The following is a 20,862-nucleotide window of genomic DNA, read 5'->3' as shown; positions in this document are numbered from 1 at the left end:
CACCACTGATGATGACCTTGTAATGAAATCAATGTTCATATTGGATTGACATTTTTATTTTATTGAAAAAGGAAACACCGGAACAGGTTAACGCGTGTAACAGTAAGTTCTTATTCCACATTTTTCACTGTGTTAATAACTAACATAACTTATTAATATCCAGTGATTTTCAAGGGTTACTGACTCAAACACACTCAAATGATATCGCTGTGATTAAAACATTTCATCCTATTGTACCAGAGAGTCAGAGCCTACCTAGCAGAGGGACCAGAGTGGCAGACCTACTGAACAACATCATCTAGATATTAGATTATAGAATGGAGCTATCCATGTATATAAGACACTACTCTCATAGCTGGGGCGATGTGGACAGCATAACGTCAGCTCAGTGGCGTTTATAACGTACCTCACTGAGTCGTCATGACAACACAGAGCAGCGACAAAGGGTAGAAAGACTTCTGTCCTTGTTTGACCATGATTATGGCAGCCGTCTCCCTACACATATTCAGTCTGTCAAGATGTTCTTCTGTGTAGAGGCTAATTCAGAGCGGAAACCAGGAACTGGTTCAACTGATTAAACATGATTAGAATATATGGAGCAGTTCATAATAATGTATCATGTTAGATTCAACTTTAACATGTATCATGGTTACAATATACTAATGTAACTAAACTAATGATATTGGCTGCTGTCCTGACATGTTACTGTATTGTTTATCTCTACATAGAAATGCGTTGGCAACTTCAGTCGGTAAGTGTTTTTACTGGTTTGATACAGAACCCAATAATATGTGTGACCCTAGCTGGCAGTGGTGGAGTTATTAGATGATGACCTTGTAATGAACCCAATGTTGAAATTGTCTTCACATTTTTCTTTAATAGATAAATAAAACACCGGAACAGGAGGGGAAGTTCACAGGTATGCCACATGCTTCACTTTGTAAATTAGTAACAGATAACTTAGAATATATTGAGCAGTTCATAATGATAGGATTCATATCTTTCATTACATCAATCATAGTCCTGGGAGCGACGCATTTTATTAAACTAACATGTATCATGATAACATTAAAGTACTGACATGTATCATGATTACATTAAACTAACATGTATCATGATTACATTAAACTAACATATATATTGTTACATTAAACTAACATGTATCAGGGTTATGCTGAATGATATTGACTGCTGTCCTGACATGTTACTGTATTGTTTATCTCTATATAGAATTGATTGATCGATATTATAAGGTAAGTGTTATTACTGTTTTTATACAGAACACAATAATATGTGTGAAGGTTCAAGGAGTTTAATTGTAAATTGTAGTACACAACGAAATACAGGTTGGCACTCTCTAGCAGCAGTTAGAGTTTAAATGGTTAAATGACACAAAACACAAAAAGACACAATGAGACGATGACAAATAAGACAATCACAAAGACAAAGACCAAATCACAGAAGTGTTTAAAACATATATAAATAGTGATATGTAGATTAGATAGACACACACACACACACACACACACACACACACACACACCCTGTCCATATTGTGCCCATCAAGTCCAGTGTGTGTGTGTGTGGAGGGGCAGGGCGGGGGGGTTGTGGGTGGTGGAAGCTACTGCTCCTGGAGGAGAGTTGTCCTTAGTGCTTTGTTAGGGGGTTGAGGGGGTGATGGAGGCTACAGCTCCTGGGGGAAAAGCTGTTCCTCAGTCTTGTGGTGCGGGCCCGCAGTGTGCGGTACCTCTTCCCTGATGGTAGGGGGACAAACAAGGTGTGTCCAGGGTGAGTTTTATCAGTGCTTATTGACCTTGCCTTCGTCTTCAGGCGGTCACCACACACAGAGTCCAGGTCTGGGAGCTCAGCTCCTATGATCTTTATTGCTGACCTAACCACTCTGGCCAAGTCCCTCCTGCTCTCCGCTGTGCAGCCTTCATACCGCACACTGCAGCCCTGCAGAGGATGCTCTCAATTGTGCTCCTATAAAAGTTAATGAGCAGGTGTGTGGATAAACCAGCCTGTTTGAGCTTCAGTAGGAAGAAGAGCCTCTTCTGGGCCCTCTTTACAAGGTTGGAGATGTTATGTGGGCTGAGTACATAACCTTGGGGCGCACCGGTGTTCAAGGTTGTAGTTGAGGATGTCAGATCCCCTACTCTGACATTCTGCAGTCGGTTTGAAACAAAGTCCAGGATCCATGAGCAGAGTGAGGTGGGGATACCAAGATGAATGAGTTTGAGGACCAGTTTATGGGGGATTATGGTGTTGAAGGCAGAGCTGAAGTCCACAAGGAACATCCTTACATATGTGTTCGGTACTCCAGGTGGGACAGGGCTGTGTGGAGTGCGATGGAGACAGCATCCTCTGTGGATCTGTTTGCCTTATGGGCAAAATGGTGGCTGTCCAGGTCCACAGGGATGCAGTCTCTGATGTACACCAGTATCATCCTCTCAAAGCACTTCATGATTACTGGGGTGAGGGCGACTGGGCGGTAGTCATTGAGGCAGGGAATGGCAGATTTTTTTGGGATGGGGACGATGGTAGTGGTCTTAAGGCAGGTGGGAACTGCAGCTTGTTGCAGGGAGAGGTTGAAGATGTCTGTAAAAGCTCCTGCTAACTGGTCGGCACATGAACTCAGTATACGGCCCGAAACCCCATCAGGGCCAGTAGCCTTGTTGGTGTCAATCCTTATCAAGGTGGACCTCACCTGGTGGTGCTTAACCCTCATAGGGTGTTCGTATTTTTGTTACACAGGAGGTGCTGCTGGGTCTGGTGGACCCATTGCCTTTTAATTCAACATAATCAAGCTTTTTTTTTAAAATACTCACCAGATGGTTACTTCAACCCAATTGCAAGAAATATAAACAACACATATGTTAAATTTGTTCCCTTTCCCTTTGTTAAATCACATTTATGAGTAGAGGTGCCACTCGTTTTTCTTTAATTTTTTATTAAAATGTAACAAAATAAGGAAATGCATCATAAACAGGCATAACTGGGAAACATAAACATAAACATACTCAATAACATCTGTCTGAACAACAAATTAAGGCATTTGAACATGGCAATTATACTTATATCAGACTATACCACACATGAGGGGCAGAGTCTCACTGTATGTGCATTGCATATGTATTTTTTGCACTGCTTGCATGTATATTGGGTTTTTCTGTCCATCATGGGTCCACACGCTTCACAGCGTTTCTTTTTGGTGCTGCCGGCCACAATCTAGAATAATGAAAAGATAAGGATATTTACTAACACTCCTCTTCTCAGAAACATGAATTATTATACTACAACCTCATCACGCACTTACCTCAGGCTCTGCAGATGGTGGTTCTGTAATTTGGCAGGATGGGGCACCATCATGTTCCTCCTGAATCCTCCTCACAATGGCTGCAGAGACTGGAGTTCTTGGAAGGTTTCGTCTCCTTGCAATGTGAGGTCTCACCAACGTTTTCCCCAATTCCTCGAGAAAGAGACGCCTCTTCTGCAGCTTTCCCCTATTCCACTCTGGGCTTTGGGCTCTCCAAATGACGAAGGCGTTGTACGCGGAGATATCCAACATATCAAAAAATATCACCAGAGGCCATCGTAGGGTCTTCCTTTTGCAGCTGTAAGCTGCCACCAGCTTATCGAGGTTGTCCACCCCTCCTTTTGTGGCATTATAGTCCATGATCATTTCGGGCTTTTGATGCTCCTGGCCACAGATTCTCCCGTCCCTGTGCAGTGTACTCATGAGCACCACATTTTTTCCTTTCTTTGGAACATACGATGCCAGGGTCGTGTCAGCCGTTTATGCAAACTTCGATGACTGGACAGGCCTGTCCTCTTTTTTCAGCAGCTGGGGAGGGAGCTCAGTCCTGTTTTTGCGCACTGTTCCCAACATAGTCAGCTTCCGCTTTAGCAGCTCCTGTCCCAGCTCGTGTGATGTGAAGAAATTGTCGCACGTGATATTGTGTCCAGAAAGTCCTTGAGCCAAATCGAGGACCACTCTCATGCCTTGATTTTTCTCAGGGGCTCCTCCATGGCGTTTCCCTGTGTGGACCTGCAAGTTCCATGCATAAGATGACGCAGCATCACAGGCAGCCCAAATCTTAATTCCATACTTGGCAGGCTTAGATGGTATATACTGCCGAAATGGGCAGCGGCCCCGAAATGGCATCAGCTGCTCATCAACTGCGACATTTGGCCCAGGATTGTAAAACAGGGGGAGACGGGCCACCCACTTGTCCCACACCATCCTGATGGCCGCTAGCTTGTCTCTTTGCCGTGGAGCTGGTCTATCATCACGGTCATCAAAACGGATGGTCCTGGAAATTATTTTGAACGTTTCCAGAGACATCGTCGACCGGAAAAGTTCTCTGCCAGTTTCTTCATCCCACAGGGATTCAGTGGCCTCCCCATTGGACCTGAAAACACCAGCAAGGATGAGAACCCCAAAGTAAGCATCCAAACCGGTTTCGTCCATAACCTTCCACCTCTCTCCAAAAACTTTGCTCCCTTCTAAATTGGTGCAATCCAGGATGATTCTTTTGATAGGGGATGGCATGAAAAGGTCAAAAGAAGACTTGATGTCTTGTGCATGAGTGACTGCCAAGCGTGTAGGTCCTGTAGCATCCGAATCACATTGGCAGCCATGCGGGGGGGTCCATTTCTTGAGCAGGTAGACCATTCAATTCTGCCATTTTTTGACATCCATATGTTGTCATTTGCAAGCTGCTGACAGTCTAGTCCAATGTCTGTCTGCTCAATGGCTGGTTCTATGGCTGGCTGCTCACCGGCTGGTCCTGCGGCTTGCTGCGCATCGGCTGGTCCTGGGGCTGGCTGCTGGCGGGCTGCTCCTGAGGCTGGCTGCTTGCGAGTTGGTCCTGGGGCTGGCTGCTTGCGGGCTGGTCCTGGCTGCTGAAGGGCTAGCCCTGAGGCTCTTCTACGTTTGGGAGCTGGCTGATTCTGATCCTCCTCTTCCAACTCAGTGTCAGACTCGGAATTTTCGGAAATGTTGTCCTCACTTTCTGACACTATTTCCTCTGCATCACCATCAAATCCCTCTGTCTCTTCAAAAAACATCTGTAAGGCAGTCTGAACAGAGAATCGCTTTGCCATCTTAATCAGTCGTGATAAGATGGCAACGTGATAAGACGCTGACAGAGCCTTTTTATAGTGTCAGGTCCCCAAACTTGGTTCCCGCAAGTCAGAGGGTGAAATGTGTGGGAATATGGGTGAAGATAGTGTTTGGTTCTCCAATTTTGACACAATGTTGCAACCTTGTGCGGGAACAGTGGGCGCCCACTGTCGGTTCTCCCACCAAGGGTACGAGAACCTGCTTTACTCTCCTCTCTCACACACACACACACACACACACACACACACACACACACACACACACACCCACACACACACACACACACACACACACACACACACACACACAGAGGAGGAAGGGAAAATTAGGGTGCACAGGACCTTTGATTTCCACACTTAAACTAGCTCCGGGTCCACTGGACCCGAACACCCTGTGTGTAATATAAATGTGATGGGGGGGTATACAGGGGGGGGGTCATTGAAAATGTTTTCTGATTCATGTTCCTCACAGAAAATGAGCCAAAGCCAATGAATCTTAGTTCAAATTATTTGTATCACTTTGATTAAGCTAAAAACTGAAAACGGGTCCCACAGACCCGAACACCTTATAAGGGTTAAGAGTGAGGGTCTGATCCTCCTCCTCACTAACCAGTGCGGTGCCATGAACTAGCTTGTAATTCATGACAAAAAAGGGGAGACCACACAGTAGCATATTTAGTATATTTATTTAGAACCAATAACCTCTGTAAAGAGATAACGATAAACCATGTAACCATGTAAACCATCAGTATCATCAGTAGTGTCTGTAGTGTATGGGTGCATGTGAATAGTGTAGTGTAGTATATCAGACCCATCTAAAGAACCTACAGCCCTGCTGTCTGGGTAGGATCAGAGAGAGTGAGATGGCCTAGAAGCCATCTTAAATAAGTGTGGAGGAGCCTGATTGGAATGGAGATCAGGTGTGTTGCAGCTCCTGCTGCCACACCTGAGACACGCCTCCACAATCCCCTGCACAACCACCCAGAGCAAGGTCATCACAGTGGTCTCATATTTGTAGTCAGTTATAGTTTTGATGCCTCTCCACATGCTCCTGGGGTCCGTGTTTTCAAAGTGACCCTCAATGCGCTGTCTATACTTGCCTTTGGCCTCTTTAATGCCCTTTTTCGGGTCTCGTCAGGCAGTTCTATAAGCCAGCATGTCCCCCGACCATAAGGAAGTATCTCTCGCCCTGAGCAGCGACCTGACATTAACGTCAAACCAGGCTTTCTGATTAGTAACACCTTGATGGTTCTGGTGCGCAGTACTGTCTAAGTGCAAAACTGAATGTAGTCCAGGACGTTAGAGGTGTACTCCTCCAAGTTGGCTCCCTGAGAAAATACCTCCCATACTGTGCTCTCAAAACAGACCTGTAGTGATGTTACAGCTTCCTCACTCCATACCAGTACTGTCTTCACAGCTGGTTTGGTTCTATCAGTGGCAAGGAGATATGATCTGATAATCCGAGGTGTGGGGATGGTGCAGCTTTATATGCCCTCTGTATATTTGTATATACTTTGTCCAGTGTGTTTTTATCTCTGGTTGGAAAGCATACATTTTTTGTTGAGTCTTGGTAATACTTTCTTGGTAATACTCCAACACTACCTAGCTTGGCAGTGGTGGAGTTATTAGATGATGACCTTGTAATGAACCCAATGTTTTTTTAAATTTAATTTACATTTTTCTCTTATAGAAAAGGGCAACACTGCGACTGGATTGGAAGATCATTGGTAAGTTCTTATTCCACATGTTTCACTTTGTAAATGAGTAACAGATCATTTATTAATATCCAGTGATTTGCAAGGGTTACTGACTCACACCAAGTCAAATGATATCGCTGTTATTCAAAACATTTTTGGGGCGATGGGGCCAGCATAACGTCAGCTCAGTGGTGTTTATAACGCAGCTCACTGAGTCGTCATGACAACACAGAGCAGGGACAAAGGGTAGAAAGGGCGCTTTCACTCCTTTAGTTCGTAGACTCGGTCCGATTCAGGGTGAAGCTGAGGCTTTGTTACATTTTTATTTGGTTCAGTCAGCGTTCACACTGGACTCTGATAGGCCGACCGTATTGTAAACCAACGGCTCGCGGTCGGCGGGTCGCTCGTCTGTTGGACAGAACCTCTGAGGGAAACTCCCAACGCCTCCTAGTTAAGGACAATAAAAATGGAGAAACTTTGTGCGGTCTTGAGTTTTTCATTTTTTCTTTTGGTGAACTCTATTGAACTCTAACATGTATCATGTTTCATTAAACTAACATGTATCATAGTTAGAATAAACTCACATGTAACATGGTTAGATTTAACTAACATGTATCATGGTTATATTAAACTAACATGAATCATGTTACATTAAACTAACATGTATCATAGTTACAATGAAATAACATGTATCATAGTTAGATTTAACTAACATGTATCATGGTTATATTAAACTAACATGAATCTTGTTACATTAAACTCTAACATGTATAATGGTTAAATTAAACTTACATGTATCATGTTACATTCAACTAACATGTATCATGGTTACATTCAACTAACATGTATCATGTTACATTAAACTAACATTTATCATGGTTACATTCAACTAACATGTATCATGTTACATTAAACTAACATGTATCAGGGATATGCTCAATGATAGTGACTGCTGTCCTGACATGTGGATGTGTTGTTTCTCTCTATAGAATTGGAAAAACAAGTAGATAAGATGGTAAGTGTTATTACTGGTTTGATACAGAATACAATAATATGTGTGAACCTAGCTGGCAGTGGTGGAGTTATTAGATGATGACCAGAGGCGGATTAACACACAGGCTAGCCTCGACTGAGTCTAGGGCCCAGGTGGGCAAGGGGCCCTGGATTGGCCAGACTATTTTCAATTTTACTTAAAATAAAAAAAAGTCTTCTTGGGCGGTATACCGGTTCACACCGCATACCGGTGTGTATTTTCGTTATGATATGATTTTTTTGTATACCTTCATACCAGTGTGTTTTATTACACAACGTTCGGAACGCTGCGCCGCGCCACACTGTTTCAGACGGGACCCTTTCGTTGTTGCGCTTCTAAACAAGAATGGTACGACTATGACTGCAACTTTCTTTATAGGTCCATGACTGCGAGGTGTGATATTTCAGGCCAACTGGTAAAAGAGTGTGTCACGGCTTTCAAACATATAAACCATAAAGCCTATGGACGCCTCGGGACGGACTTGTCAACGCGCTGCGGCATCACTTACTTGATGTTGTTTTGATTGAAGATCGGCAGGTTGTAGTGGCTGCATGCTTGAATAAATGAGCGTGTGTGTTTGTGTGTGTGTGTGTGTGTGGATGTCTGTGTGTGTTGCGAGGGTATGCGATTTCAAAGTAACAAACAAACAAGCTCAAAGCCGATGCATGCATCCAAAACTATTCGTTCAAAACCAAATAAACAAATCAAAAACAGAGTCGCTTCTTCGCTTGAAATACTTTCTTTTATTTTCCAAACTTGGGAATTAATACGGCGCGGTACCGAGCGGTTGAAAACAATGTTGGCGTCTCCTGTGGTTGCCTTGTGAACCTGCGTTATATTACTTAAAAGGACTTTGGCAGTAATGTTTTAAACCCCGCCATTCACGCAAGTGTAAACCCGAGCAGCATATCTGCGTGCCTGCCTGCTTTCAGCGCGTAATTATTATTTGTCATCATTATTTTTAATTATTTTTTAATTAGTAGTTTAGATGAGTCGATTGATTGAAAAATTTGTCTAAATATTTCTGTTTGTTGTTTTTTTTATTACTGTCATATACCGTGAAACCGTTAGAATTGAGAAAAATACTGCTATATAAATTTTTGGTCGTACCGCCCAGCAATTTAGTAGCGCTAATTGGCACTAGTAAAAGATAGACTGAGATCCACAATGGGCCCAAAGAGACTCATTCATCTCAGATCAGTCCATTGAAAGCGATATTCTGCGCAAATTGGATTTTACCAGCCTCATTAGGGAGTTCTGTTTGTCGGTCCCTGGAAATACGTGGTTGCAGCAGCTATGGGGAATTCACACTTGTTTCTGTCTCATTGCTGTTTTAGTGAAGGCTGTCTGTGTGTGTGTGTGTGTGTGTGTGTGTATGCCAGTGCTTCCGAGTGTGTGCGTGAGGGCCATGTAATAATCCTAGCACGCTTTTACACATGGCACTGAATTTAGTTTTTTCTGCGGGATCAGTAAGGAGGCCTCACAAAAATAGTAGCCTAGGGGCCAATGACCACCTTAATCCACCACTGATGATGACCTTGTTATGAACTCAATGTTCATATTGGATTGACATTTTTATTTTATTGAAAAAGGAAACACCGGAACAGGAGATGAAGTGTGACAGTAAGTTCTTTTTTCACATGTTTCACTGTGTTAATGACTAACAGATAACTTATTAATATCCAGTGATTTTCTAGGGTTACTGACGCAAACACAGTCAAATGATATCGCTGTGATTCAAAACATTTCATCCTATTGTACCAGAGAGTCAGAGCCTACCCAGCAGAGGGACCAGAGTGGCAGATCTACTGAACAACATCATCTAGACATTAGATTATAGAATGGAGCTATCAATGTATATAAGACACTACTCTCATAGCTGGGGCGATGTGGCCAGCATAACGTCAGCTCAGTGGCGTTTATAAAGTACCTCACTGAGTCGTCATGACAAAACAGAGCAGGGACAAAGGGTAGGAAGACTTCTGTCCTTGTTTGACCACGATAATGGCAGCCGTCTCCCTACACGTATTCAGTCTGTCAATATGTTCTTCTGTGTAGAGGCTAATTCAGAGTGGAAACCAGGAACTAATTTAACTGATTATACATGATTAGAATATATGGAGCAGTTCATAATAATGTATCATGTTAGATTAAACTTTAACATGTATCACGGTTACATTATACTAATGTAACTAAACTAATGATATTGGCTGCTGTCCTGACATGTTACTGTTTTCTTTATCTCTATATAGACATGCATTGGCAAATTCAGTCGGTAAGTGTTTTTACTGGTTTGATACAGAACCCAATAATATGTGTGACCCTAGCTGGCAGTGGTGGACTTATTAGATGATGACCTTGTAATGAACCCAATGTTTAAATTGTATTCACATTTTTATTTTATAGAGAAAGAAAACACCGGAACAGGAGGGGAAGTTCACAGGTATTCCACATGCTTCACTTTGTAAATTAGTAACAGATAACTTAGAATATATTGAGCAGTTCATAAAGATAGGATGCATGTCTTTCATTACATCAATCATAGTCCTGAGAGCGAAGCATTTTATTAAACTAACATGTATCATGATAACATTAAAGTACTGACATGTATCATGATACCATTAAACAAACATGTATCATGATTACATTAAACTAACATGTATCATGTTACATTAAACTAACATGTATCATGGTTACGCTGAATGATATTGACTGCTGTCCTGACATGTTACTGTATTGTTTATCTCTATATAGAATTGATTGATCGATATAATAAGGTAAGTGTTATTACTGTTTTTATACAGAACACAATAATATGTGTGAAAGTTCAAGGAGTTTAATTGTAATTGTAGTACATAACGAAATACAGGTTGGCACTCTCTAGCAGCAGTTAGAGTTTAAATGGTTAAATGACACAAAACAAAAAAAGACACAATGAGACGATGACAAATAAGACAATCACAAAGACAAAGACCAAATCACAGAAGTGTTTAAAACATATATAAATAGTGATATGTAGATTAAAAATGAACAGCAGTTGTGAAGTGCATAAAGATTTCATTGGAGGCCACAGCTGTAAAGTGCACAATAGTAATGGTACACACACACACACACAAACACATACACACACACACACCCTGTCCATATTGTGCCCATCAAGTCCAGTGTGTGTGTGTGTGGAGGGGCAGGGCGGGGGGGTTGTGGGTGGTGGAAGCTACTGCTCCTGGAGGAGAGTTGTCCTTAGTGCTTTGTTAGGGGGTTGAGGGGGTGATGGAGGCTACAGCTCCTGGGGGAAAAGCTGTTCCTCAGTCTTGTGGTGCGGGCCCGCAGTGTGCGGTACCTCTTCCCTGATGGTAGGGGGACAAACAAGGTGTGTCCAGGGTGAGTTTTATCTGTGCTTATTAGCTCATATGATCTTTATTGCTGACCTAACCACTCTGGCCAAGTCCCTCCTGCTCTCCGCTGTGCAGCCTTCATGCCGCACACTGCAGCCCTGCAGAGGATGCTCTCAATTGTGCTCCTATAAAAGTTAATGAGCAGGTGTGTGGATAAACCAGCCTGTTTGAGCTTCAGTAGGAAGAAGAGCCTCTTCTGGGTCCTCTTTACAAGGTTGGAGATGTTAGTAGCCCATGTTAGGTCCTTGGTGATGTACGTCCCCAGGAATTTAACAGAGTCCACCCTCTCCACTTCTTCCCCATTGATGGTAAGTGGGGTCTGCGTGGTCCTCTTGGACCTCCTAAAGTCCACAAGGATCTCCTTTGTTTTGGTGGTGTTTAGGACCAGGTTGTTTTCCACACACCACTCTGCCATGTGTTGGACCTCCTGCCTGTAATGGCACTCATTGTGGTCACTAATGAGCCCCACCGCAGTGGAGTCATCAGCTCATTAGATTATGGTGTTTGATGAATGGATGTGTACTCAGTCAGGGGTGAAGAGGGTTTATAGGGCTGGGCTGAGTACATAACCTTGGGGCGCACCGGTGTTCAAGGTTGTAGTTGAGGATGTCAGATCCCCTACTCTGACATTCTGCGGTCGGTTTGAAACAAAGTCCAGGATCCATGAGCAGAGTGAGGTGGGGAGACCAAGATGAATGAGTTTGAGGACCAGTTTATGGGGGATTATGGTGTTGAAGGCAGAGCTGAAGTCCACTAAGAACATCCTTACATATGTGTTCGGTACTCCAGGTGGGACAGGGCTGTGTGGAGTCTGATGGAGACAGCGTCCTCTGTGGATCTGTTTGCCTTATGGGCAAAATGGTGGCTGTCCAGGTCCACAGGGATGCGGTCTCTGATGTTCACCAGTATCATCCTCTCAAAGCACTTCATGATTACTGGGGTGAGGGCGACTGGGCGGTAGTCATTGAGGCAGGGAATGGCAGATTGTTTGGGGATAGGGACGATGGTCTTAAGGCAGGTGGCAACTGCAGCTTGTTGCAGGGAGAGGTTGAAGATTTCTGTAAAAGCTCCTGCTAACTGGTCGGCACATGAACTCAGTATACGGCCCGACACCCCATCAGGGCCAGTAGCCTTGTTGGTGTCAATCCTTCTCAAGGTGGACCTCACCTGGTGGTGCTTAAGAGTGAGGGTCTGCTCCTCCTCCTCACTAACCAGTGCGGTGCCATGAACTAGCTTGTAATTCAGGACAAAAAAGGGGACAACACACAGTAGTATATTTAGTATATTTATTTAGAACCAATAACCTCTATAAAGAGATAACGATAAACCATGTAACCATGTAAACCATCAGTATCATCAGTAGTGTCTGTAGTGTATGGGTGCATGTGAATAGTGTAGTGTAGTATATCAGACCCATCTAAAGAACCTACAGCCCTGCTGTCTGGGTAGGATCAGAGAGAGTGAGATGGCCTAGAAGCCATCTTAAATAAGTGTGGAGGAGCCTGATTGGAATGGAGATCAGGTGTGTTGCAGCTCCTGCTGCCACACCTGAGACACGCCTCCACAATCCCCTGCACAACCACCCAGAGCAAGGTCATCACAGTGGTCTTATATTTGTAGTCAGTTATAGTTTTGATGACTCTCCACATGCTCCTTTGGTCCGTGTTTTCAAAGTGACCCTCAATGCGCTGTCTGTACTTGCCTTTGGCCTCTTTCATGCCCTTTTTAAGGTCTCGTCGGGCAGTTCTATAGGCCAGCATGTCACCCGACCTGAAGGCAGTATCTCTCGCCCTGAGTAGAGACCTGACATTACCGTCAAACCAGGGTATCTGATTAGGGAACACCTTGATGGTTCTGGTGCGCAGTACTGTCTCGGTGCAAAACTGAATGTAGTCCAGGACGTTAGAGGTGAACTCCTCCAAGTTGGCTCCCTGCAAAAATACCTTCCATCCTGTGCTCTCAAAACAGACCTGTAGTGATGTTACAGCTTCCTCACTCCATACCTGTACTGTCTTCACAGCTGGTTTGGTTCTACAGCAACTGGTTTATAAGATGGAATCAGTGTCAAGGAGATATGATCTGATAATCCGAGGTGTGGGGATGGTGCAGCTTTATATGCCCTCTGTATATTTGTATATACTTTGTCCAGTGTGTTTTTATCTCTGGTTGGAAAGCATACATTTTTGTTGAGTCTTGGTAATACTTTCTTGGTAATACTCCATCACTGCCTACCTGGCAGTGGTGGAGTTATTGGATGATGACCTTGTAATGAACCCAATTTTTTTTTAAAATTTAATTTACATTTTTCTCTTATAGAAAAGGACATTGCAACAGGATTGGGAGATCATTGGTAAGTTCTTATTCCACATGTTTCACTTTGTAAATGAGCAACAGATAATTTATTAATATCCAGTGATTTGCAAGGGTTAATGACTCACACCAAGTCAAATGATATCGCTGTTATTCAAAACATTTTTGGGGCGATGGGGCCAGCATAACGTCAGCTCAGTGGTGTTTATAACGCAGCTCACTGAGTCGTCATGACAACACAGAGCAGGGACCAAGGGTAGAAATGGTGCTTTCACTCCTTTAGTTCGTAGACTCGGTCCGATTCAGGGTGAAGCTGAGGCTTTGTTACATTTTCATTTGGTTCAATCAGGGTTCACACTGGACTCTGATAGGCCGACCGTATTGTAAACCAACGGCTCGTGGTCGGCGGGTCGCTCGTCTGTTGGACAGAACCTCCGAGGGAAACTCCCAAAGCCTCCTAGTTGAGGACAATAAAAATGGAGAAACTTTGTGCGGTCTTGAGTTTTTCATTTTGCTTCGGTGAACTCTATTGGACTCTAACATGTATCATGTTTCATTAAACTAACATGTACCATAGTTATAATAAACTCACATGTTTCATCGTTAGATTTAACTAACATGTATCATGGTTATATTAAACTAACATGAATCGTGTTACATTAAACTAACATGTATCATAGTTACAATGAAATAACATGTATCATGGTTAGATTTAACTAACATGTATCATGGTTACATTCAACTAACATGTTTCATGTTACATTAAACTAACATGTATCATGGTTACATTCAACTAACATGTATCAGGGTTATCTTCAATGATAGTGATTGCTGTCCTGACATGTTAATGTGTTGTTTCTCTCTATAGAATTCGAAGAACAAATAGATAAGATGGTAAGTGTTATTACTGGTTTGATACAGAATACAATAATATGTGTGAACCTGGCTGGCAGTGGTGGAGTTATTAGATGATGACCAGAGGCGGATTAACACACAGGCTAGCCTCGGCTGAGCCTAGGGGCCCAGGTGTGCAAGGGGCCCTCGATTGGCCAGACTATTTTCAATTTTACTTAAAATAAATAAAGTCTTCACCCCTATTGGCCCATAACAAGAACCATTAAAAAGTGAAGCAGCTGATTGGGTAGATGTGTGGGCCATGTCATATGGCCAGGGACATAAAGTCAATTTGGTTGTAAAGGAATAAGTCATGTCTGCTGGACAGCAAATAGGCAGAATGTATGAAAAGGTAAAAGCGAAGTGTTTCCATTTGTCGATATTGCACTCCACTATTTATGACTGTCTGTGGCCAATGACAGCGGGGGGCGCTCTTTTTAAAAATTGGCGCTCGTGCTGGGCGGTATACCGGTTTACACCGCATACCGGTGTGTAATTTCGTTATGATATGCACACATTTATTACACAACGTTCGGAACGCTGCGCCACGCCACACTGTTTCAGAAGGGACTCTTTTCGTTGTTGCGCTTCTAAACAAGAATGGTACGAGTATGACTGCAACTTTCTTTATAGGTCCATGACTGCGAGGTGTGATATTTCAGGCCAGCTGGTAAAAGAGTGTGTCACGGCTTTCAAACATATAAACCATAAAGCCTATGGGCACCTCGGGACGGACTTGTCAACGCGCTGCGGCATCACTTACTTGATGTTGTTCTGATTGCAGATCGGCAGGTTGTAGTGGCTGCATGCTTGAATAAATGAACGAACGTGTGTGTGTGTGTGCCTGTGTGTGTGTGTGTGTGTGTGCGTGTGCAAGTGTGTGTGTGTGTAGATGTCTGTGTGTGTTGCGAGGGTATGCGATTTCAAAGTAACAAACAAACAAGCTCAAAGCCGATGCATGCATCCAAAACTATTCGTTCAAAACCAAATAAACAAATCAAAAACAGAGTCGCTTCTTCGCTTGAAATACTTTCTTTTATTTTCAAAACTTGGGAATTAATACGGCGCGGTACCGAGCGGTTGATAACAATGTTGGCGTCTCCTGTGGCTGCCTTGTGAACCTGCGTTATATTACTTAAAAGGACTTTGGCAGTAATGTTTTAAACCCCGCCATTCACGCAAGTGTAAACCCGAGCAGCATATCTGCGTGCCTGCCTGCTTTCAGCGCGTAATTATTATGTCATTATTATTATTTTTAATTGTTTTTTAAATAGTAGTTTAGATGAGTCGATTGATTGAAAAATTTGTCTAAATATTAGTGTTTTTTTTCATTTTTATTACTGTCATATACCGTGAAACCGTTAGAATTGAGAAAAATACTGCTATATAAATTTTTGGTCGTACCGCCCAGCAATTTAGTAGCGCCAATTGGCGCTAGTAAAAGATACACTGAGATCCACAATGGGCCCAAAGAGACTCATTCATCTCTGATCAGTCCATTGAAAGCGATATTCTGCGCAAATTGGATTTTATCAGCCTCATTAGGGAGTTCTGTTTTTCGGTCCCCAGAAATACGTGGTTGCAGCAGCTATGGGGAAATCACACTTGTTTCTGTCTCATTGCTGTTTTAGTGAAGGCTGTCTCTATGTGTGTGTGTGTGTGTGTGTGTGTGTGTGTGTGTGTGTGTATGCCAGTGCTTCCGAGTGTGTGCGTGAGGGCCATGTAATAATCCTAGCACGCTTTTATACATGGCAGTGAATTTAGCTTTTTCTGCGGGATCAGTAAGGAGGCCTCACAAAAATAGTAGCCTAGGGGCCAATGACCACCTTAATCCACCACTGATGATGACCTTGTAATGAAATCAATGTTCATATTGGATTGACATTTTTATTTTATTGAAAAAGGAAACACCGGAACAGGTTAACGCGTGTAACAGTAAGTTCTTATTCCACATTTTTCACTGTGTTAATAACTAACATAACTTATTAATATCCAGTGATTTTCAAGGGTTACTGACTCAAACACACTCAAATGATATTGCTGTGATTAAAACATTTCATCCTATTGTACCAGAGAGTCAGAGCCTACCTAGCAGAGGGACCAGAGTGGCAGACCTACTGAACAACATCATCTAGATATTAGATTATAGAATGGAGCTATCCATGTATATAAGACACTACTCTCATAGCTGGGGCGATGTGGACAGCATAACGTCAGCTCAGTGGCGTTTATAACGTACCTCACTGAGTCGTCATGACAACACAGAGCAGCGACAAAGGGTAGAAAGACTTCTGTCCTTGTTTGACCATGATTATGGCAGCCGTCTCCCTACACATATTCAGTCTGTCAAGATGTTCTTCTGTGTAGAGGCTAATTCAGAGCGGAAACCAGGAACTGGTTCAACTGATTAAACATGATTAGAATATATGGAGCAGTTCATAATAATGTATCATGTTAGATTCAACTTTAACATGTATCATGGTTACAATATACTAATGTAACTAAACTAATGATATTGGCTGCTGTCCTGACATGTTACTGTATTGTTTATCTCTACATAGAAATGCGTTGGCAACTTCAGTCGGTAAGTGTTTTTACTGGTTTGATACAGAACCCAATAATATGTGTGACCCTAGCTGGCAGTGGTGGAGTTATTAGATGATGACCTTGTAATGAACCCAATGTTGAAATTGTCTTCACATTTTTCTTTAATAGATAAATAAAACACCGGAACAGGAGGGGAAGTTCACAGGTATGCCACATGCTTCACTTTGTAAATTAGTAACAGATAACTTAGAATATATTGAGCAGTTCATAATGATAGGATTCATATCTTTCATTACATCAATCATAGTCCTGGGAGCGACGCATTTTATTAAACTAACATGTATCATGATAACATTAAAGTACTGACATGTATCATGATTACATTAAACTAACATGTATCATGATTACATTAAACTAACATATATATTGTTACATTAAACTAACATGTATCAGGGTTATGCTGAATGATATTGACTGCTGTCCTGACATGTTACTGTATTGTTTATCTCTATATAGAATTGATTGATCGATATTATAAGGTAAGTGTTATTACTGTTTTTATACAGAACACAATAATATGTGTGAAGGTTCAAGGAGTTTAATTGTAAATTGTAGTACACAACGAAATACAGGTTGGCACTCTCTAGCAGCAGTTAGAGTTTAAATGGTTAAATGACACAAAACACAAAAAGACACAATGAGACGATGACAAATAAGACAATCACAAAGACAAAGACCAAATCACAGAAGTGTTTAAAACATATATAAATAGTGATATGTAGATTAGATAGACACACACACACACACACACACACACACACACACACACCCTGTCCATATTGTGCCCATCAAGTCCAGTGTGTGTGTGTGTGGAGGGGCAGGGCGGGGGGGTTGTGGGTGGTGGAAGCTACTGCTCCTGGAGGAGAGTTGTCCTTAGTGCTTTGTTAGGGGGTTGAGGGGGTGATGGAGGCTACAGCTCCTGGGGGAAAAGCTGTTCCTCAGTCTTGTGGTGCGGGCCCGCAGTGTGCGGTACCTCTTCCCTGATGGTAGGGGGACAAACAAGGTGTGTCCAGGGTGAGTTTTATCAGTGCTTATTGACCTTGCCTTCGTCTTCAGGCGGTCACCACACACAGAGTCCAGGTCTGGGAGCTCAGCTCCTATGATCTTTATTGCTGACCTAACCACTCTGGCCAAGTCCCTCCTGCTCTCCGCTGTGCAGCCTTCATACCGCACACTGCAGCCCTGCAGAGGATGCTCTCAATTGTGCTCCTATAAAAGTTAATGAGCAGGTGTGTGGATAAACCAGCCTGTTTGAGCTTCAGTAGGAAGAAGAGCCTCTTCTGGGCCCTCTTTACAAGGTTGGAGATGTTATGTGGGCTGAGTACATAACCTTGGGGCGTACCGGTGTTCAAGGTTGTAGTTGAGGATGTCAGATCCCCTACTCTGACATTCTGCAGTCGGTTTGAAACAAAGTCCAGGATCCATGAGCAGAGTGAGGTGGGGATACCAAGATGAATGAGTTTGAGGACCAGTTTATGGGGGATTATGGTGTTGAAGGCAGAGCTGAAGTCCACAAGGAACATCCTTACATATGTGTTCGGTACTCCAGGTGGGACAGGGCTGTGTGGAGTGCGATGGAGACAGCATCCTCTGTGGATCTGTTTGCCTTATGGGCAAAATGGTGGCTGTCCAGGTCCACAGGGATGCAGTCTCTGATGTACACCAGTATCATCCTCTCAAAGCACTTCATGATTACTGGGGTGAGGGCGACTGGGCGGTAGTCATTGAGGCAGGGAATGGCAGATTTTTTTGGGATGGGGACGATGGTAGTGGTCTTAAGGCAGGTGGGAACTGCAGCTTGTTGCAGGGAGAGGTTGAAGATGTCTGTAAAAGCTCCTGCTAACTGGTCGGCACATGAACTCAGTATACGGCCCGAAACCCCATCAGGGCCAGTAGCCTTGTTGGTGTCAATCCTTATCAAGGTGGACCTCACCTGGTGGTGCTTAACCCTCATAGGGTGTTCGTATTTTTGTTACACAGGAGGTGCTGCTGGGTCTGGTGGACCCATTGCCTTTTAATTCAACATAATCAAGCTTTTTTTTTAAAATACTCACCAGATGGTTACTTCAACCCAATTGCAAGAAATATAAACAACACATATGTTAAATTTGTTCCCTTTCCCTTTGTTAAATCACATTTATGAGTAGAGGTGCCACTCGTTTTTCTTTAATTTTTTATTAAAATGTAACAAAATAAGGAAATGCATCATAAACAGGCATAACTGGGAAACATAAACATAAACATACTCAATAACATCTGTCTGAACAACAAATTAAGGCATTTGAACATGGCAATTATACTTATATCAGACTATACCACACATGAGGGGCAGAGTCTCACTGTATGTGCATTGCATATGTATTTTTTGCACTGCTTGCATGTATATTGGGTTTTTCTGTCCATCATGGGTCCACACGCTTCACAGCGTTTCTTTTTGGTGCTGCCGGCCACAATCTAGAATAATGAAAAGATAAGGATATTTACTAACACTCCTCTTCTCAGAAACATGAATTATTATACTACAACCTCATCACGCACTTACCTCAGGCTCTGCAGATGGTGGTTCTGTAATTTGGCAGGATGGGGCACCATCATGTTCCTCCTGAATCCTCCTCACAATGGCTGCAGAGACTGGAGTTCTTGGAAGGTTTCGTCTCCTTGCAATGTGAGGTCTCACCAACGTTTTCCCCAATTCCTCGAGAAAGAGACGCCTCTTCTGCAGCTTTCCCCTATTCCACTCTGGGCTTTGGGCTCTCCAAATGACGAAGGCGTTGTACGCGGAGATATCCAACATATCAAAAAATATCACCAGAGGCCATCGTAGGGTCTTCCTTTTGCAGCTGTAAGCTGCCACCAGCTTATCGAGGTTGTCCACCCCTCCTTTTGTGGCATTATAGTCCATGATCATTTCGGGCTTTTGATGCTCCTGGCCACAGATTCTCCCGTCCCTGTGCAGTGTACTCATGAGCACCACATTTTTTCCTTTCTTTGGAACATACGATGCCAGGGTCGTGTCAGCCGTTTATGCAAACTTCGATGACTGGACAGGCCTGTCCTCTTTTTTCAGCAGCTGGGGAGGGAGCTCAGTCCTGTTTTTGCGCACTGTTCCCAACATAGTCAGCTTCCGCTTTAGCAGCTCCTGTCCCAGCTCGTGTGATGTGAAGAAATTGTCGCACGTGATATTGTGTCCAGAAAGTCCTTGAGCCAAATCGAGGACCACTCTCATGCCTTGATTTTTCTCAGGGGCTCCTCCATGGCGTTTCCCTGTGTGGACCTGCAAGTTCCATGCATAAGATGACGCAGCATCACAGGCAGCCCAAATCTTAATTCCATACTTGGCAGGCTTAGATGGTATATACTGCCGAAATGGGCAGCGGCCCCGAAATGGCATCAGCTGCTCATCAACTGCGACATTTGGCCCAGGATTGTAAAACAGGGGGAGACGGGCCACCCACTTGTCCCACACCATCCTGATGGCCGCTAGCTTGTCTCTTTGCCGTGGAGCTGGTCTATCATCACGGTCATCAAAACGGATGGTCCTGGAAATTATTTTGAACGTTTCCAGAGACATCGTCGACCGGAAAAGTTCTCTGCCAGTTTCTTCATCCCACAGGGATTCAGTGGCCTCCCCATTGGACCTGAAAACACCAGCAAGGATGAGAACCCCAAAGTAAGCATCCAAACCGGTTTCGTCCATAACCTTCCACCTCTCTCCAAAAACTTTGCTCCCTTCTAAATTGGTGCAATCCAGGATGATTCTTTTGATAGGGGATGGCATGAAAAGGTCAAAAGAAGACTTGAT

At 43.3% G+C, this 20,862-nt stretch overlaps 1 protein-coding gene across 6 annotated transcripts in view; it reads left to right on the top strand.

Annotated features, from left to right (window-relative positions):
• The window catches only part of LOC307079174 (uncharacterized protein), an 83,069-nt gene that overhangs the window by 12,708 nt on the left and 49,499 nt on the right, over positions 1 to 20,862 (top strand). For 5 of the 6 annotated variants that reach the window (XR_013812025.1, XM_079741302.1, XM_079741303.1 and 2 more), the window contains exons 14-29: positions 72 to 102; positions 729 to 751; positions 883 to 919; positions 1,231 to 1,253; positions 6,815 to 6,851; positions 7,811 to 7,836; positions 9,447 to 9,477; positions 10,107 to 10,129; positions 10,261 to 10,297; positions 10,609 to 10,631; positions 13,566 to 13,599; positions 14,428 to 14,453; positions 16,358 to 16,388; positions 17,015 to 17,037; positions 17,169 to 17,205; positions 17,517 to 17,539. Coding sequence is in view for 5 of the 6 variants with exons in the window: in XM_079741302.1 (XP_079597428.1) it covers positions 72 to 102; positions 729 to 751; positions 883 to 919; positions 1,231 to 1,253; positions 6,815 to 6,851; positions 7,811 to 7,836; positions 9,447 to 9,477; positions 10,107 to 10,129; positions 10,261 to 10,297; positions 10,609 to 10,631; positions 13,566 to 13,599; positions 14,428 to 14,453; positions 16,358 to 16,388; positions 17,015 to 17,037; positions 17,169 to 17,205; positions 17,517 to 17,539 (465 nt within the window). In the remaining variant the exon portion in view is untranslated. The remainder of the gene's footprint in view (positions 1 to 71; positions 103 to 728; positions 752 to 882; positions 920 to 1,230; positions 1,254 to 6,814; positions 6,852 to 7,810; positions 7,837 to 9,446; positions 9,478 to 10,106; positions 10,130 to 10,260; positions 10,298 to 10,608; positions 10,632 to 13,565; positions 13,600 to 14,427; positions 14,454 to 16,357; positions 16,389 to 17,014; positions 17,038 to 17,168; positions 17,206 to 17,516; positions 17,540 to 20,862) is intronic. The other variant, XM_079741305.1, reaches the window with a different exon arrangement.

This window comes from Pollachius pollachius (assembly GCF_949987615.1).
Source record: "Pollachius pollachius genome assembly, chromosome: 8".
NCBI lineage: Eukaryota > Metazoa > Chordata > Actinopteri > Gadiformes > Gadidae > Pollachius > Pollachius pollachius.
The sequence above is the reverse complement of the archived record's forward strand: the minus strand, read 5'-3'. Positions and strand labels throughout refer to the sequence as shown.